The sequence below is a fragment of the Nesoenas mayeri genome (genome assembly GCF_963082525.1).
Source record: "Nesoenas mayeri genome assembly, chromosome: 22".
Lineage (NCBI taxonomy): Eukaryota > Metazoa > Chordata > Aves > Columbiformes > Columbidae > Nesoenas > Nesoenas mayeri.
This window is the reverse complement of record NC_137572.1, coordinates 7,547,529-7,563,592: the sequence shown is the minus strand read 5'-3', so window position 1 is coordinate 7,563,592 and position 16,064 is coordinate 7,547,529. Positions and strand designations below refer to the sequence as shown.

The following is a 16,064-nucleotide window of genomic DNA, read 5'->3' as shown; positions in this document are numbered from 1 at the left end:
CCAAGGCGGGGGACAGCCACACCGCTGACAGCACACAAGACAACTCTTACACCAAGATGGAGATCACACACAGGAACAGGTCGTCTCCAACAGCTGGACCTCTATGGTGGGATGCTGCCAGCAGCTCAGGGCGAGATGGAGCAAAGATCTCCTGCGAAACTCTAGAGAAGGAGAACCAGCAAGCGTGAGGAAGACCTGGGAGAGCGCGCAACGGCAGAGGTAGAGGGGCCGCAGCACAGCTGCAGGGGACGACAGCCAGGTGAACCACGGGTGCAGGCAGGCTGCAAAGAGCAAGGGTCCCAGCTGCCCCTCCTGGAAGCACAGGAACGCACCGCCTGGTCTTGGAGCCCACCCGTCCCACGCAGCGTTCCGCCGGGGCCGCAGCTCTGCCCCCTCAACAGCCCTCAGCCGTCAGCCGTGTCCGTCTGCTCGGCACAGCCTCGCGGGGGCCGAGGTCTGCGCGACACTACACACTCCGCACATGCAAACCGTTCAGATGTGTGAACAACACAGGTCTGACACACAGTCACTCTACAATGGGTCTCTCAATGCCCTGTGCACCCTGGGGGATGCTCCTGCCTCCCCCAAGGAGTTTTCGATCCTTGTACATGTTGCCTTTAGCATGTTTTTTTGTTTCTGTTTTTTTTTAAAACATGTTTTGAGGCTTCTATTAAAACACAGAAATACAGAACAATTAAAAACCAGCACAAGTTTTGCCTTTCCCAGCGACCTATTTACAGCTATTTCCAAAGACCCTCTTGCACATTTTGGTTGCTTAAAAAGGAAAAAAAAAAAAAAAAAGGAAAAGAAAAGAAAGAATAAAGAAAGAGAAAAAGGAAAGAAGAGAGGAAAAAAGGGAAAGAAAAACACTTGACAGAGGAAAACTGTAAATGAAAACTTTACAAACTGCGGCAGGGTCTGGATGTCCCTGATCACCACGCAGGGTTCAAAGTAACAGCCCCACTCGCAGCCCCTCAGCCCTCCCCTTCTCCAAAACAGAAAGGAAAAAGAAACCCAATTCACATCAAGTTTACTGCACATCTGGTTTTCTGTGTAGAGGCGAATCCGACACGAAAAGCATCCCACGTGGCGCACTCCACCGGCGCCGGCCCCCAGCCCTCCCCGACAAAAGGTTTAAAAAGGTCTGTAGAGCCAGCGGGGTCCCGCCGGCCCCGAGCGGCCGACGGGGTTAGAAAGGCAGGTTCGCCATGTTCCCGGGCCCAGGGATGTAACTCATCTGGCTGTCCAGGGAGACACTCCTCTGCCTCATCTGGTGTGTGACCATGAGGTTCTGCTGAGGCGGGGGCCCCATAAGAGAGCCCTGAGGTGACATCATGTGTCCTGTCTGAGCATACATGTCCCCCGACACGGACATGCTCCTCTGCTTGGCCTGCATCAGCATGAAGTTCTGCTGGGCCATCAGGCTCTGCTGCGGGGACATCATGCCCTGGTGCATGCTGTTGCCCATCATGCCTTGCTGGGGCGGCATGCCTGTCCTGCCCAGCATGGGCACCTGTCCGGGGTGGCACATGGGCACGCCGAGGCCCCGCTGCACGCCCTGCTGCCCAGGGACGTTCATACCTGGCCGCACCGGGGGCTGCTCAGCCATCATGTTCTGCAGGTTCATGAGGTGGAGGTTGGAAGGCTGCGATTTGGGCGCTTGGCTGTCACTCTTGGGGAAATACTGCAAGGTGCTGCTCGGCTTCTCGGAGGGGATGATCCTGGACAGGTCGAACTCGGGGATCCCTGTGGGCGTGGGGCGGATCACCTCGCTGAGCTCGGGGTCGTTCAGCACTGACGCCACGCCGGGAAGCACGGGCGGGTAGGGCTCGCCGATCCGCGGGGGGATGTTCTTGCCCATCATGTGCTGCTGGGGGGGCATCTGGCTGGGCTGCTGGGAGGGAAGGTCCTCGGGCGGCATGGGCATCCCTGGTGGGTAGTGCTGCTGCATCCCAGGGCCACCTCCGGCGCCAGGGGCCATGGGCATGCCGCTGGCGGGGGACGGCATGGCGTTGTGGGGCTGCTGCATGCGGGGGAACACCAGCTGGTTGGAAGGAATCATCTGCGAGCTGTTGGGTACAGGGCCACACTGCTGGTTCAACGAGTCCTGGGGCCCCGGGGGCAGCATCATGGGGTTCGGGGGGGGCACGCCTGCCCCCGGCGCGCTCGGGTGCATAGGAATGTTGGAGCCCAGCGGGTTTGGGGAGGACATCATGGAGGTGGGGGGCGGTTCGTGGGAGAGGGGCTGCTGACCAGGCATGTTCATTCCCATGGGGCTCTGGGAGGATCCGGGCCCCACAGAGTTCAAGTGCAGTTGATTCGGCTGATTCCCCGTCACACCTGAGGAGAAGAACAGGAGAGAAGAGTTCAGTCTGCCCATAGACCTCTCTGGGCTGCCAAATCCACACCCTGGGAGCCTGCCAAGCACTGCTGCTCAGAAAGCTCGGGTGTGGAGCCCGATGCTCAGTAAGCAGCTGCAAGATGGGCTTGCAAAGCACCAGCGTCAGGAAAAAAGTGCCCCAGACTCCATCCCTTGTAAGTCCACCAGCCGCAGAGAGCGATTTCAGCTTCATCCAGTGCCATGCTGGATCTGTCGTTCCTCACAGCCCACTGATTTTAGAGCCTCAGCTGTCTCTGCATGTTGGGACAGCCCAACACCACAACCTCAGCAGGTCTTCCAGCTGCCTGGAAGGCACCGAGGAGTGTCCCTCCACGGGGTCAGCACCCGGCAAGCGCCCGCGGCCGCACAACCTCCGGCGGCGAGGAAAAAACAGCAGAAGAGCTGTGAGCCCGACACAGGTGCCGTGTGCGAGGGAGCACTGCGCCCCTCGGCGCGGCGGAGCGACCCGCGCCGGCGCAGGGGATCGGGGCAGGAGGCAGCCAATGTGTTTGTGTGCCTGTGGTCAACCAAGTGACTGCTCAGTAGTGAAAGAGTCAAAAAGCTGATTCTTCATTTTGAAAACTGCCAAAAATATTTATCAGACAGCTTTAAACGCCTAAACCAAGCGGCAGAGCGTGTTGGAATTCCCCTTCGGGCTGGTCACCAAGCGATGAAAAACACTCATTTGCTTAGCTGTCCTCCCCAGTGCCAGGAGCCGGCAGAGCGTATCTGGCTGCCGCCTACTGAAATCAGAACTGTGCTACGACACAGCCCTTCCTGTGCAGGCACCTGCGCCCGCTCAGAACACCCAGACCCCGTTCAGCGCATCCCTGTCACGCGGCACGAGAACACGGGGGCTCCCCGGGCAGCAGACCTCTGCCTGCAAGTCCTGCACCTGAGACAACTCCAGGGGCCGTGAAAATCCAAGGCCAACGCAGCCGTGTGGGGTAAAGGTATTCCGAAAACTTCCAGGGCTTGTGGCAGAAGTGCCTCAAACACCAGAGTGGCTCACGTCCTTCCAGCCAGCACACTTGAGCCAAAAGCTGGAGGACAGCCTGGGCACAGGGCAGAGGAATGAGCAGACTGTGACACATGAGGGCGAATTCAAAGCTCTTTGACGTGGCAGTCAGTGGGAGAACAGTTTCTAATGCCCTCTTCTGCCTGGTGCCTCAGCCACAGGACAGTCTGACCCATCACAAGCCCCAGAAGTACGTACCTGACATGCTTCCAGGTGGGAGCATCGGCCTGTCTGGCAGCAGCTCGTCATCGGAGGTGGCGATAGTTTTGATGGCATTGTGGTAGAGCGGTGTGGAGCTGGGCATGGCGTACTTGGACATCTGGGACATCATCAGCGAGAGGGGGTTCTGTGAGGGGGATGGATCTGGAGAGGAAGTAAAAGGCATGTTGGGATTCATGGTGCTGGAGGTGTTACTGGCAGGTGCGGAAGAGCTGCTCCGAGGCCCAGGAGGGAGAGAACCTGCAAGTAAGAGAAAGACCAGCTCAGGGGCTGAAGTAAAAGCTGCTCTGTTCTCCCTCCCATCTACCCAGAAAGGCCCCGTCTGGACTCCTGGGAAAGAAGACGTGCTCCACGAGACGCGAGGGCATGCACGGGCACAAATGCCTCCCCACTCCTGCAAAAGTACACGGGCTGGAGAGAAACACCATTCTCACGCACACCAAAACCGAGCACCCACGCGCACACGAGACACCCAGCATACCCTGATCCAGTCCTCCCATGGAAGCCGAGGAGTTCATGCCGAGCGTCTGCTTGCTCTGGTTGACTCCCGGGCTGGGCATGGTGGCTTTGGGAGATGGCACCCAACCAGGGGAAGGAACAGCCATAGAAGGGGACTTGAGGCGGCTTGGTGAGCCAGTTGGAGACCGGACATTAAGCGAGGAGCTCATCACCTGTGGGGACTTGAGGGGCCCGGACTGGTTGGAAGGTGGCATGCTGACCATCTGCGAGGGCGTCTGCGGGGACTTGAGGTTGGCAGAAGGGGAGGTGACCAGCGGCGAGTGCACCTGGCTGAGGGTCGGAGACTTGAGGTGACCCATGCTAGGGGAGTTCATCTGGCTGATGTTGATGGTGAGGTCGGAGGGCCGGCGGCCCAGCCCCCGGGAAGGCGCCGGGTGCATGTTGGCCAGGTTGCCCCCCTGCGCAGGGGTGGGATTGGAGGCTGGAGGCAGAGGGATGTGGCTGAGCCTGGTGGTGCCACCGATGCTCCCGACAGGCATGGTGCCCTGCTCAGGGCTGAACATGTCTGAGCCACTGCCCATCTCCTGGGGCATGTTGGGGTAAGGCCCTTGCCCACCAGAGAAACCTTGCTGTCCTTGGTTGGGGAACTGGGAGGGCATCATCATTTTCTGCGGCCCCCCCAGCATTGCACTGCCGTTGCCGTTCTGAGCCCTCGCCCTGGCCAGCTCCTCAGGGCTGATGCCCTGATGGGCCATAATGTCAGGGCCCCTCATCTTCTGTGACATCATCATCTGCTGCTGCGGGGTCATCTGGACATTGAGGTTCATGTTCATGTTCATGTTGACATTCATGTTCATGTTGAGGTTGCCAGGGCCCATGGGTGCGTCCATGTCCCGAAGGCCCGACTGACTCATAGGGGGGCTCAGCATTCCCCGAGTGCCTGCAAAATCCATTCCCATGGGGGCACCGCTCAGGCTGTCCCCCGTTATCTGCCCAGCAAACATGGATGGATCCATCTGCCTGTGAGCCTGTATCATCCTCTCCATTTCCATGCCCTGGCCCATGGAGTTGCCAGACATCCCCATGGGCCTTTGCATCGCCACCTGGCGCTTCTCCATCAGCTGGTGCCGCAGGATCTCCTCCCTGGCACGGGGATTCATGAACCTTTCGGGGTCCCCTTGCCCTGACGGGTAGGGCAGGCTGCCTTGCGGGAAGTTCCCAGGGCCTCCCATAGGAGGCAGATCATCGCTCCAGCCCATGCCAGGCCTGACTGGCCTCTGCATGGCATTCATGGGCCCAAGGGCATCCAAGGGCATGTTCTGCATCCCGCCGAAGCCAGAGACTCTCTGCATTTGATTCCCAGGGAACCGCGGCCCCGGGAACGGCGGCCCTCCCCGCAACTGCATGGGGTCCTGCACATCCATGGGTCCCCGCAGCTGGCTGCCCATCCCCGGCGGCCACTGCTCCCCAGGCTTGCTGTGGTAGGGCGGGGGGGGCCCACGCATCATCATGCTCCCCATGGACTGCGGGATCATGATCTCCTGCATGGGCCGGCCGTGGATGCTGATCTGCTCCTCTTTCCGCCGCTTCTCCTCGTAGTACTCTTCCTGCAGCTTCCGCCAGGCCACTTGCTCCGGTGTCAGGCTGTCCTGGTTCAGCCGCTGCATCATCATGTTCATCTGCTGCCCCATGTCAGCGCCTGGGTGGTGGGGCACCTCATGCTCCAGGCTGGGCCCACCGAGGCTCTGGGTCTGGGAGATCATGGACTGCAGAGGCTCTTCGTACTTCTTCATGCTGGCGGGGGGTGCAGCAGACTGGGCAGGGGCTGCCTGTGGCGGAGGGGCCGTCCCGCCCTCACCCACACTTTGGCCGGGCTTCATGAAGGGCTCGGCCTCCCCGCTGCGCAGCAGCAGGCGCTCAATGTCCCGCAGGGTCTGCAGCGAGCGCTCCCGGTGCTCCAGCTGCTCCTTGGAGAGCCCTTCTGAGTTCAGGGGGTTCCTGGGGCCCAGGCCCGCCTGCCCATTCCCCGGCAGCCCTGGAGCCGGGCCCTCCCCGAGGAGGCTGGAGCTGGGTGTGGCGGAGGAGTCCACCTGCCCCGGCTGCATGGTGTTGGTGGACGCGGTGGGCGTATTTGGGTGGTTACTTCCAGCCTGGTTGCTGCCACTGTTGTTCCCCAAGGAGTTGGGAGTCAGATCTCTCCGGACATCTTCGCTTGTCCCCTCCTGGGGCAGGCTGCTGGCTGCAGGCAGAGGGGTTTGACTGATGGTCTGAGGCGGAGGCTGCGGAGGCGGAGGCTGCGGTGGCGGCTGACTCACTGGAGGTGCTGGCGGCTGGGACTGTGGAGTGTTGGCAGCCGGAGGGTTAATTGGAAGCGGCTCGGCAACCCCCAGCACTTTAGGAGCTGGTGCCTGTCAGAGAAAAGTGAAATAAATGTGAGCAGGAAAAGCCCAGGGTAGGTATTCTTCCCTGCACCCTGCAGCAGACCTGTCCCAAACACGTGCCCTGTGGCAGTTCACCTTCATCATTCTGACAAGCCCTTCGTCCGCAGCAGAGCCAAGGGCTGGGGGAGAACAGCCCGGTCAGAAGGGCAGGGTCAGCAGTCAGCAGCATGTTTGGTTCGTAGCCGGCATACCTGGTCTAGCTTTGCCCGTGGGACATTCTGCTGATGGTAGGCCAGAATGGAGTCAGCTCGGCCTTGCAGGACAGCTTCTGCAGCCCTGAGCAGAGAGCACAAAACACTGGAGAACCGGCATGGTGCCCCATCCCACCCATCCCCAGCCCAGGTGCCACCTCCGCCCTTCAGTCCCATGGGAAAAGGGAAATCTCTAGAGAGATTTGAGATAAGAAAGAAAAGGGAGATATTCCCTGAGAAAAAGGGCTATTTTCAGAGTCCTCCCGTCTGCCCCAGTGAGATTCTCCAACCGATGGTCACTTGCCCTGGAGTTTCTCTCTTTGCACGACTCGTGCTGGGCACTCAGCTCTGCCGTGCGCCCGCTGCCATACGGTGGCTGTTGGCGAGATGCTCTGGGATCTATCGCACTGAAACCGTGACACAGCAGAGCTCTAAAACTAACCAGCCTTGCTAAGACTCCACAGCTGAGACACTGTGGGACAGAAGGGAGGAAATGAGTGGAGAACGCTAAGTGTTACACGGCGTTCCACGTGACACCCAGCCCCATAGACACTTCCAATCATGAAGTGGCCCATGCTGCTTCAGGTGAGTCTTTTTGTGGCACGCTGACTAGATGTACTTGACTGTGCACGTCGCAGAACGCAGCGCTGGGCGTCACTGGGAGGAACTGTGCGTCTAAGACAAAAGTTCGCCCAGCAGCAGCAGCTGCCAGCAAACTTCCCAGACCTCAGGAGGGACCCACCCTGTGCAACCAGAGCGGCAGGGGTCTGCCCAGCTCCCTAGTACCCAAGTGCAGCACCCAGCAGGCAGGTCAGCAGGACAGACAGAGTTTATTGCTTACGTGTTAGCGAGGTGCGTTGTAAAGACGTAAACAAACTGCGAAGGTGGCTTTCCCGTCCCTCCGCCTCCCGCGGCGTCCGGCCGCAGGCTGGGAGCAGCACCATGGGGCACGCTGGAAGAGCCGCTCTCGCTCAGGCTGGGCAGCGGGTTGGGCCCTGGGCCGAGCTGTGAGGCCGTGGACATCGCAGGATCTGCTACATTACAACCTGCGGGAGCGGAGGGGACGAGCTGCTGCCGGAGAGCCCAGCGGAGCGCACGGGCAGCGCGGAGGGGCCGTGGCAGAGCCCGCAGGACAGCGGGGCTGATCCCGGCCGGGACACCGGCAGGTGGCAGCACCCGCCTGGGCCTCCCCACGCTGCCCCGGAGCCCGCGGCCGCCTCCTCCCGGTCCCCCCGCCCGCGGAGGAGGGGATGCTGCCCCCTGGAGCGGTGACATCAATCGTCAGCCATTATTAAATAATATTTCTAATTAATATGAATAAGCACTGCAATTACCAGGAGCATGCCGTGCCTTCCTCTTGCCTAGCTGCTTGCACACACACTGCACCCCCCCATTTGGTTGCTCCAAACGGCGCACACCTCAGCCAGCTCAGCCCCGCCTGAACCGCTGCCCAGACCCCAGGAACCTCTTCAGCTTCAGCTGCCTTTACAGCACAGCTGCAGGGAGCCCGGACAGGTTTATTTGGTGCGACAAGGACAACGCATGTCGCACGGTCTGGCTGCCACTATGACCACGCTAGGCGTGCTTAACCAGCTTTAAGTCAGGCACACTTTCAAAATGCATTTCTGCCACTGCTGTAGCCAGAGCAACATACAGGAGGGACACGCAACCTCAACACTCACTGTGTGCACTGCTGATGGGCTTGTCGTCTTCCTCGCTGTCTGGCCCAGAGCACCATTCGTCCCCGCTGTATGGCTGCTTCCTCTCCAGCACGCACCGCCGCTTGCTGCGAGGAGCCACCTCACCTGCCAAAGGACGGAGCCATCAGGAGAGCTGGGGTGACCCAGCACAGGAGCCAGACCTGGTGAGACACTCCTCTGAGAGCCAACGGTTCAGAATGAGATGTATTTCTTACTGTCCCAGAGGAGTCTGCAAACACAGGACATGTCTAACTGCTGTTCCAAACCAGAGAGCTTCAGGCATTAACCCTAAATTTAAGAGGTCTATGATTTAGCAATTATAACCTGATAATGGAATGAGAGGGCATGTTCACGTCCTTTGTCTTTGAAGGGCAGAGTCTGTCTCCTACACCGATCAGGCAGGGACCTTCATGCCCTCTGTAAACTTGCAAACACTCTGGCCTAAGGTAGTCAGGCAACGCAGCTTTGGCTGTGAAACCAAGTGCTTAGGGGTACAAGCCAGAACAGCGGCTCTGCGTTTGGTGACCAAGTGTGAGTCTTGGCTGAAACCAAGGGCACCACTGAGATTTCTCCTCTGACAAACCCCCACAAGATGCTCAGGCGTCCCCGGCAGCCGCTGGGCACAGAGCTTGGTGGAATGCAAGAGGCTACAGGGAAGCCAGAGGGTTTGGAAGCACTGACTCAGCCCTTCTCCAGAAGCCATGTGCTGTAACACAAGAGTCACCCATCGCTGACGAAACCACAGAACTGTTCAGACAGCGACCCGTGCAGCACCTCCTCGCCAACCACGACTGAGTCGTCGGGCAGCTGCAAAACACCACAAAGGCAGCGCTTTGCCAGCACCGAGCAGACAGAAAACAACTAACTCTGTTCTGAGCTGAACGCCTGCACGCTGCAAAGCAGGGCGTTCGGCACCGTCTCGGTGAACCGCGCTCCCGCTTTGCCGGCCTCAGTACTCCAAGAAAACCAGAGTCCCAGATTCTCAGCATAATGAACAGTTTATGGAGTGAAATGTAAAGACAACACTCAGCCACTCCGGTCCCAAAACCGCAGATGTGACAGGCAGTGATGCAAAGACACTCAGGCAGCCAGGACAAGCCCAGACAGAAGCTGTAGCACAGAAACCCAAGAAGCTCACAGCTGCTCCCATCCTGGGTCCTGCCAGGACGCTCGGAGCAACTGCAAGAAGGACGTGCTGAGGCAAGGTTTAGGTCTTACCTTTTGATTCTGCGTCCTGTGAAGGTGTGCTGGTTTCTCGCTGTTCTCCAGAGTCCACCGAGATGCTCCGTTCCCGTTTCACCTTGCCTTTCAAGGAGCTGAAGTTTGGGACAGCGTTCTGGCTGCTTTTCAGTCCAGAGTTGCCAGGGGAGATCTGGGTGGCCTTGCTGCCATGGCTGCCCACCCCCACGCCCTTAGGGCCCAGATTGCAGGTGGGCGCTTGGTTCACGTTGTGGTGCTGGGCCGGGGCACCGCTGCTGCCTGCCTTGCCATGGCTGGGCAGTTTGTTGTCAGGGTGCATTGGCTTGGCTAACGCTTCCCACAGCGCCAGTGCAGGGAGCTCCCAGGCCCTTCGGTCACAAACCTACAAGAGAAGAGGGCAGCGAGTGAGCACAGGGGACGGGGACGCTGCCCGTGGCCAGGGCTCGGGGACGCTGCCGCACTCCAAGGCGCAGGCACGGACACGAGAGCCCTCGTTCCTGAGGCTATGACGAGAACGGGGTGCTCTGTGCCAGCCTAGCCCTTTGTGAGCAGAAGGATCCTTAGAGCCGTTCTGCAGGTCTTTCCAGAACTCAGGCAACTTTGTGGCCCTGAACAGAAATCTAGTGGCCCACTGGTTTCGGGAACCCCCTTCTGCTGCTCTATCAGTTTCCTCTGCTCTGCAAAACACACCAGAGCCAACTGAGTAGACAGAAAATGGTCTTGATGCAAGCCTATAAAGAGAAACCTGGACAGGGCAGGGGAAGACTAAGAGGAGAGGGAGGCGGTGGGCTGCAAGGCAAGAGCACTTGTCAGCCAAGTGCCATCCCCGTCTCTCCCCAGGGCCAGAGGGACCGTTCTGGCTCCTGCTCCAAGGCCCTGGGTGGAGGAGCATCCACTCCAGCAGCAGCTTCCAGCTCAGCGGGATGATGCAACGTGCCGCAGGCTTGCAGGGAGAGCAGGGCACAGCTTTCCTGCTCCAGACCCAGCCCAGCTTTCCAAGAGCCCCGCGGGCTGAGGCAGAGTGGTTCGAGGAGGAGGCGGCTGGGGCAGAACGCACCAGCTTCTGGGCTGAAGGACGCACACGGCTGAGCAATGCTGCAGCAGACCCTCGCAGATCTGTCTGCCTTGGCAGTCTCTTAGGCTCATGCTGGGATTCCTCCGCTCAGGGCTCTGCACAGGCCTTGCGGATGAGTGGGACGTGGCTCCACAGTACCCGAGCACATGGTGTGTTCGGGACCCTGGCCACTGCAGGCTGCATCCCTCTGGCCTGTGAGTACCTCTGAGCTGCAGCAAGCAACCTTCCTGAACACGGCACAGCAGCACAGCACAGCAGCCTCACCTCAGGGCCACCAGAGCAGACACAGGGTGTCCCTGAGTTCCAGACACGGCTCTTACACACTGACTCATCCCGGCCTGAACCTCGTTCAACACTGAGCCCTCAGACACAGTCCCAGGGCAGAATGATGCACATCCCCGTGAGAACAGCTCCTTGCTTTCTTCATCCAGAGGACATAACTCTTCCTGCATGGGGGCCCCACTTTCCTCCACTACAGCCTCCTCACTGCCCCATCCAGTGACCCCAAAGCTGCTGAAACCCCCACAGCCTGTCCAAGTCTTCTCTACTTCTCGGGGAGCATGGAGGAAGGAGGGTGAACCATGTGTTTGTGGGAGCTGCGGTATCGCTCTGTTTACTTAGGCCCACTATGTGCTTTGCGTGACACCCCCACAACCCACTTGCGAACCTTTCCCATGCGCAAGCAGAGAAATTTCCCAGCACGTGGGGGTTATTGGGCAAGTGGTCTCCTCTTCCCATCTGGACTGAGCAGCCAGATGCTGTGCACAGATTTCATCTGCCACCCAGGGACAGGAAGCACCGGCTCCAGACCAAACACCGTGTCTCTAAATAGCACCACGAGAGCTCAACAGGGCCGCGCATGCTGCTCCTGGCTTGCCCAAGGCGGGCCTGAGGACATTGCACCGGCAAAAGCCAAGCGCTCGCTCTGCTGAGGCAAAACACCATGCCCAGAACGGCACACAGGTGGGGAGCAAAGCCTTGGCAGACCCCTCTGAAAAGCTGGCGATCACCACAAGACGCAGGCTGCAGCTTGCACCCGCTGCCAGGGAGCTCCCCTCCTGAAGAAGGGGCTTCTCGGCATCTGCCTGCAGCGAGCAGCCAGCACAGAGCGCGCCACGGCGCAGCCTGCTCAGGCATTCCCGGCCGGCCAGCGAGATCCGCCACGCGGGGCTCGGCCTGCCGCCGCCTGAGCAGCGAGCCCCGAGCCGCCGCTCCCCGGCACCTCGCGGGGGCCGTGCTCTCGCCCGGAGGAAGGTGCTGAGCCGCAGCTCTGATTAATTTTCACAGCACATGAGGGAGTTGCTAGCCCTTTAAGTGTCAGCCAGCCTCGCTCACTCACTCTTGTTCTCTGGGGACCTATTAATAGCAGCTGGAAAGATCACATCACTCTCTGGATATTTATACCCCTCATTCCACACCAGGAGAGATTTATGTCAGAGCTGCTGTCCCAGTGCCTGCCCAACTGCTCCGTCAAACCGCCCGCTCGCAGGGGAAGGAGACACAGAGAGGGCAAACGGGAGGAGGAGAAGGCCCATACGGCACCAGCTGCAGCGCTCAGCGCACACGCCGCCCGCAGCTGCTGGCCGGGCAGCCGCAGGAGCCCTCGGCCCCGCTGGAGCAGGCTGCTGCCAGACAGCATTCCAGAAAGCAAGCCATGCAGCAGCTCCCGCTGCCGGCGGCCCCAGCCCCGCCTGCCGCACCGCTGTCTTTGCAACACACTGCACCGCAGTCCCGAGGGTCACAGGCCGACTGACGCCCGGCTGCGGCCAGACCCGCCAAGGAGGTGCCAGCACAGCCGTCCACATCAACAACGGGCTGGGAGATGCAAGCCTGCCTGTGCCACATCTGCACGGGCACCACGCTGCATTTAAAATAGATCCCAAAGTGCTCCACCGCGAACGCTCAGCGGCACTGCAGCACAACCCCAGCACACCATGGGCGTGCGAGTACCCCAAGGAGGGAGGAAGAAAACCGGAGCCCCGCTAAGACCGTGCCTGCATAGTCTAAAAACTAACGCTCAGGACGCAGCCCCAGTTCTTGGGGCAGATTGCACTGAACATCCACATTGATCCTGAAGGACCTGGCAGCCACCACAACAAACCCTTCAGACGCTGCCTGCAGCGCGGATGAGCCTCCCCGCCTGGAAGGGCCCTCCAGAGCACCACATTTTGGGGGAGGGCTGGTGCTCCAGGGACGACAGCAATGCCTGGCCTCAGGATGGAAAGGCACCCTGGATTGACGGGGGGCCCTGGCTCACCCTTGGGAATCCCTCTCCTCCAGCTTCGCCTGAGCCTGACCCTGCTCCCCTCCCAAATCCTGAGGGAAGCAAGGCCAGAAGCAGCTGCTGGCGGATTCTGCTGTCGGGAGCAGCAACAGTTGGATCTTGCTGCAGACGCATAGCAGGGATCCACCCTGGCCTCCCATCTCTCTGGCTGCAGGACGCCGATAGGCATCTCCATTGCTATGACCTTCCTGCACACACCCCTCAATTCTGACCAGATTGCAGGAGGCATGCCACACATCTGGGCCACAGAAAAGAATTCATTACTAAGTAGAAATACTGACACGGGGAGACAAATGATCCAAAACATCTTGAAAAGGACACAACAAAAAAGAGATGGCACAGAAATCTGGCTCCCTCCGCAATTTAGCAACACACCCACTCCAGCCCAGCAGCTTTAAAGACAATAGCAAACTTCATTCCCAGCGGTCGCAGCGAGGAGCCGAGGCTCCTGGCTTCTGCCCCGGGCTGCCGCCAGTTCCACCAGCGACCCTGAGCACAACGCACTCCGGGCGCCTCGGCTCCTCCTCACTGAACTGGGGGCACAATCCAGCCTACCTCACCTGAGGAGGGAAGCTTACAATAGATACTTCTCTTGAACCAAGTGCTACACCTAAATGCAAAGGGAGAGATTCGCGCCTGGTACATGTGAAAAGCCACAGCTTTAAATCAAAGACTGGGACCTCAGGAGACAAGAAACCTCAAAACAAAACAACAAAACCTGCTTTCAGTGAGTCTGAGCAGCGCAGAGTGGGAGCAGGAAGCGCAGAGCCCAGGCTGACACGCTCCCCGTCCCGGAATCGCTCACTGATAGCTCCAGAAACCTGAAACCCTGCTGAGTTCCCGGAGGACTTTCTGGTGAATCACGCTCCCAGGGCCCATAACACAGATTCCCAACACCACCGCAAGAACGCGGGGCCCGCGCCCGCCTCCCCATGGGGCGGAAAAGCCTCTGGCCACCCGTTCGCTGTCCGGCAGCTTCCACGTCTTGTGCCGGCTGACATCGCTGCCAGGATATCCCTGTGGGGAGGGAGGAAAATGGGAAACCAGAGCCACCACGATTCAGCAGGGAGGGAGCGAGACCGCACCTCCCAAGAAAGGCAGGTAACTCCTGACACGCGCAGACGGTGAAGAGCAGAACCCGCCTCCCGAGCTGCGCCGACAGGCCCCACAGCTCAACAACACCCAACCCACGAGACCAGACAGGGTCGTGACAGTGATGCAACAAGCAGCAAGTCATCTGGCCCCTCCAGGAACTAACAAGACCTGGTTGCCATTGCAAACACCCTCCGAGCACGTCACCTGTGCTGGTAACCACCTGCCTGCTCACCCCGTGGACACCACCACAAACTCCAGCAGGACACCTTGGCTTTGGAAATGAGAGGTCCCAAGCAAGCTCGAGGGCTTCTTGAAGGCATTAGGCAAAGAACAGCAAAGGGAGCGAACCCAAAGACCCACCGCCCCCTCCTGAAATACCTCTCACCTCGAGTCCGGATGAGATCACGCTGCCTAACACCGCTCCAAGATTACCATTCCTCCCAGGGTTAACAGCAGAAGGGGTTGGAACGTCTCCAGAGAAATAACATACTACTTCATCAGAGGCAAAGACTACAACAAAGTCTCCAGAAACAAGATTTCTGAAGTCCGAAACTCTTGGATCATTTCTGATTTGAGAAAAAGACCAGAATCAGAAACTTGACCTTTTCTGTGCAAAAAATGGTTGTTCCAAAACAATCCTTTTCGCAAGACCCATTCAATGGGTTTTGAGACTGTTCCAGTGAGAAACAAAACCCTCAAACACAGTAGTGAAACAGCACCGCTGTCACCTAGCCAGGAGCCAGCGACGGGCTCTCACCAACGGCCAGGCGCCCACCCGCGCCCGGCCAGCACCGCTGCGGCCAGCGCGCCCTTCAGCAACCGCCGACGGCAGGAGCTCCCGCCCGAGCACGCCTGTCGCCAGAACAGCCTCGGCCCAGGCTGCTGCTGAGGGCATCGCCATCTGAGCCCTGCTTGGGCCGGCCGGACGCAGACACATCGGGAGGCCGGCAGTTCCACAGGACAACGCTCCTGCTGATGAGACTCAGCCTTTTTGAATGCATCATTAAATTATCTCGCTCTTACACCATCAGACAGATAGCCCAGAGACACCCATTTTCTATTAATTTCTTGGATTCTTCTCAGGTCCTTCTAAACGGCAGAAGAACTGGTACCCTCATCAGCAGTACGGGGGGGTTCGACAAGACCTGCAGAAAGCACTACGGCTCCGCTGAATCCTACTGGTTCTCAGAGTCATTCTGGCACACGCTGCTGCCCTCCTGCCATTTGGAGCTGCCTCGGGAACGACGCACTTCAGAGGGGCTGCTTGGCCACAAGTCTCAAAGGTCTCTAGTAGGACAAAACCTCAGAGTCGTGTTCCCTTCCACCCAGGACAGAGATCCCCACTTAGCGTGGGGAAAAGCAAGGTTTGGAGAGAGTGAGGTGAAGCAGGACATCGTTTGCCTTCTGTCCTGCACCCTGCTACCTTTCTCCTAATGCGGCTTCAATCCATCAGTGCTGGAAGAGCTTTTCTCAGCACCTCCGTGCCCCCAGCTCAGCAGCTTCTCTCGCTCTCCCGCTGCCCTCTGCAGCGAGGCGGCGCCTGCCTTCCCGTCCCGCGCTCAGCGACTCGCCAGCTCCGCCACCAAATTTGCAGATCCTTCCAGCTCCCGAGTGCAACTGGCACGTTCCCTACAGAACCCCTGCACGTGCCAGCCGTTACCCGACAGTCACACACAGCTCTGCAGGGATGCTAATGAGGAACTATTTTGTACACCAGCTCATGTGCCCTGGTGGGGACAGGTCAGCGAGAGACCCAGGGGTGCCCCACAAGCAGGGCAGTGCTGTGTTTGTGCACTGGGGCTGCTGCTGAGCTGCCTTCTGCTACGCCAGCTCTCCTGAGCAGCAGGGCTCACAGACGAGACCTCGAAAACCCAAAGTTCTCACAAACATCATAAGGGAGCCAAGTCTTGCCTAGAGTCACACATGTCAGGTAAACGCCTGATGCAGCTAAGCCTACAAGGAGATATTTCAGCAGCATCCAGAGTTCAGTAACTGCTTTAAG

At 59.2% G+C, this 16,064-nt stretch overlaps 1 protein-coding gene across 1 annotated transcript in view; it reads right to left on the bottom strand.

Moving 5' to 3' along the window:
• Positions 1-210: 210 nt before the first annotated feature.
• Positions 211-16,064, bottom strand: part of BCL9L (BCL9 like) — a 49,129-nt gene continuing 33,275 nt past the window's right edge. The window contains exons 2-8 of the mRNA XM_080358033.1: positions 9,627-9,990; positions 8,391-8,513; positions 7,550-7,754; positions 6,709-6,793; positions 4,099-6,478; positions 3,597-3,857; positions 211-2,340 (exon numbers count right to left, since the gene is read on the bottom strand). Coding sequence (XP_080214159.1) covers positions 1,190-2,340; positions 3,597-3,857; positions 4,099-6,478; positions 6,709-6,793; positions 7,550-7,754; positions 8,391-8,513; positions 9,627-9,990 — 4,569 coding nt within the window. The 3' untranslated portion in view covers positions 211-1,189. The remainder of the gene's footprint in view (positions 2,341-3,596; positions 3,858-4,098; positions 6,479-6,708; positions 6,794-7,549; positions 7,755-8,390; positions 8,514-9,626; positions 9,991-16,064) is intronic.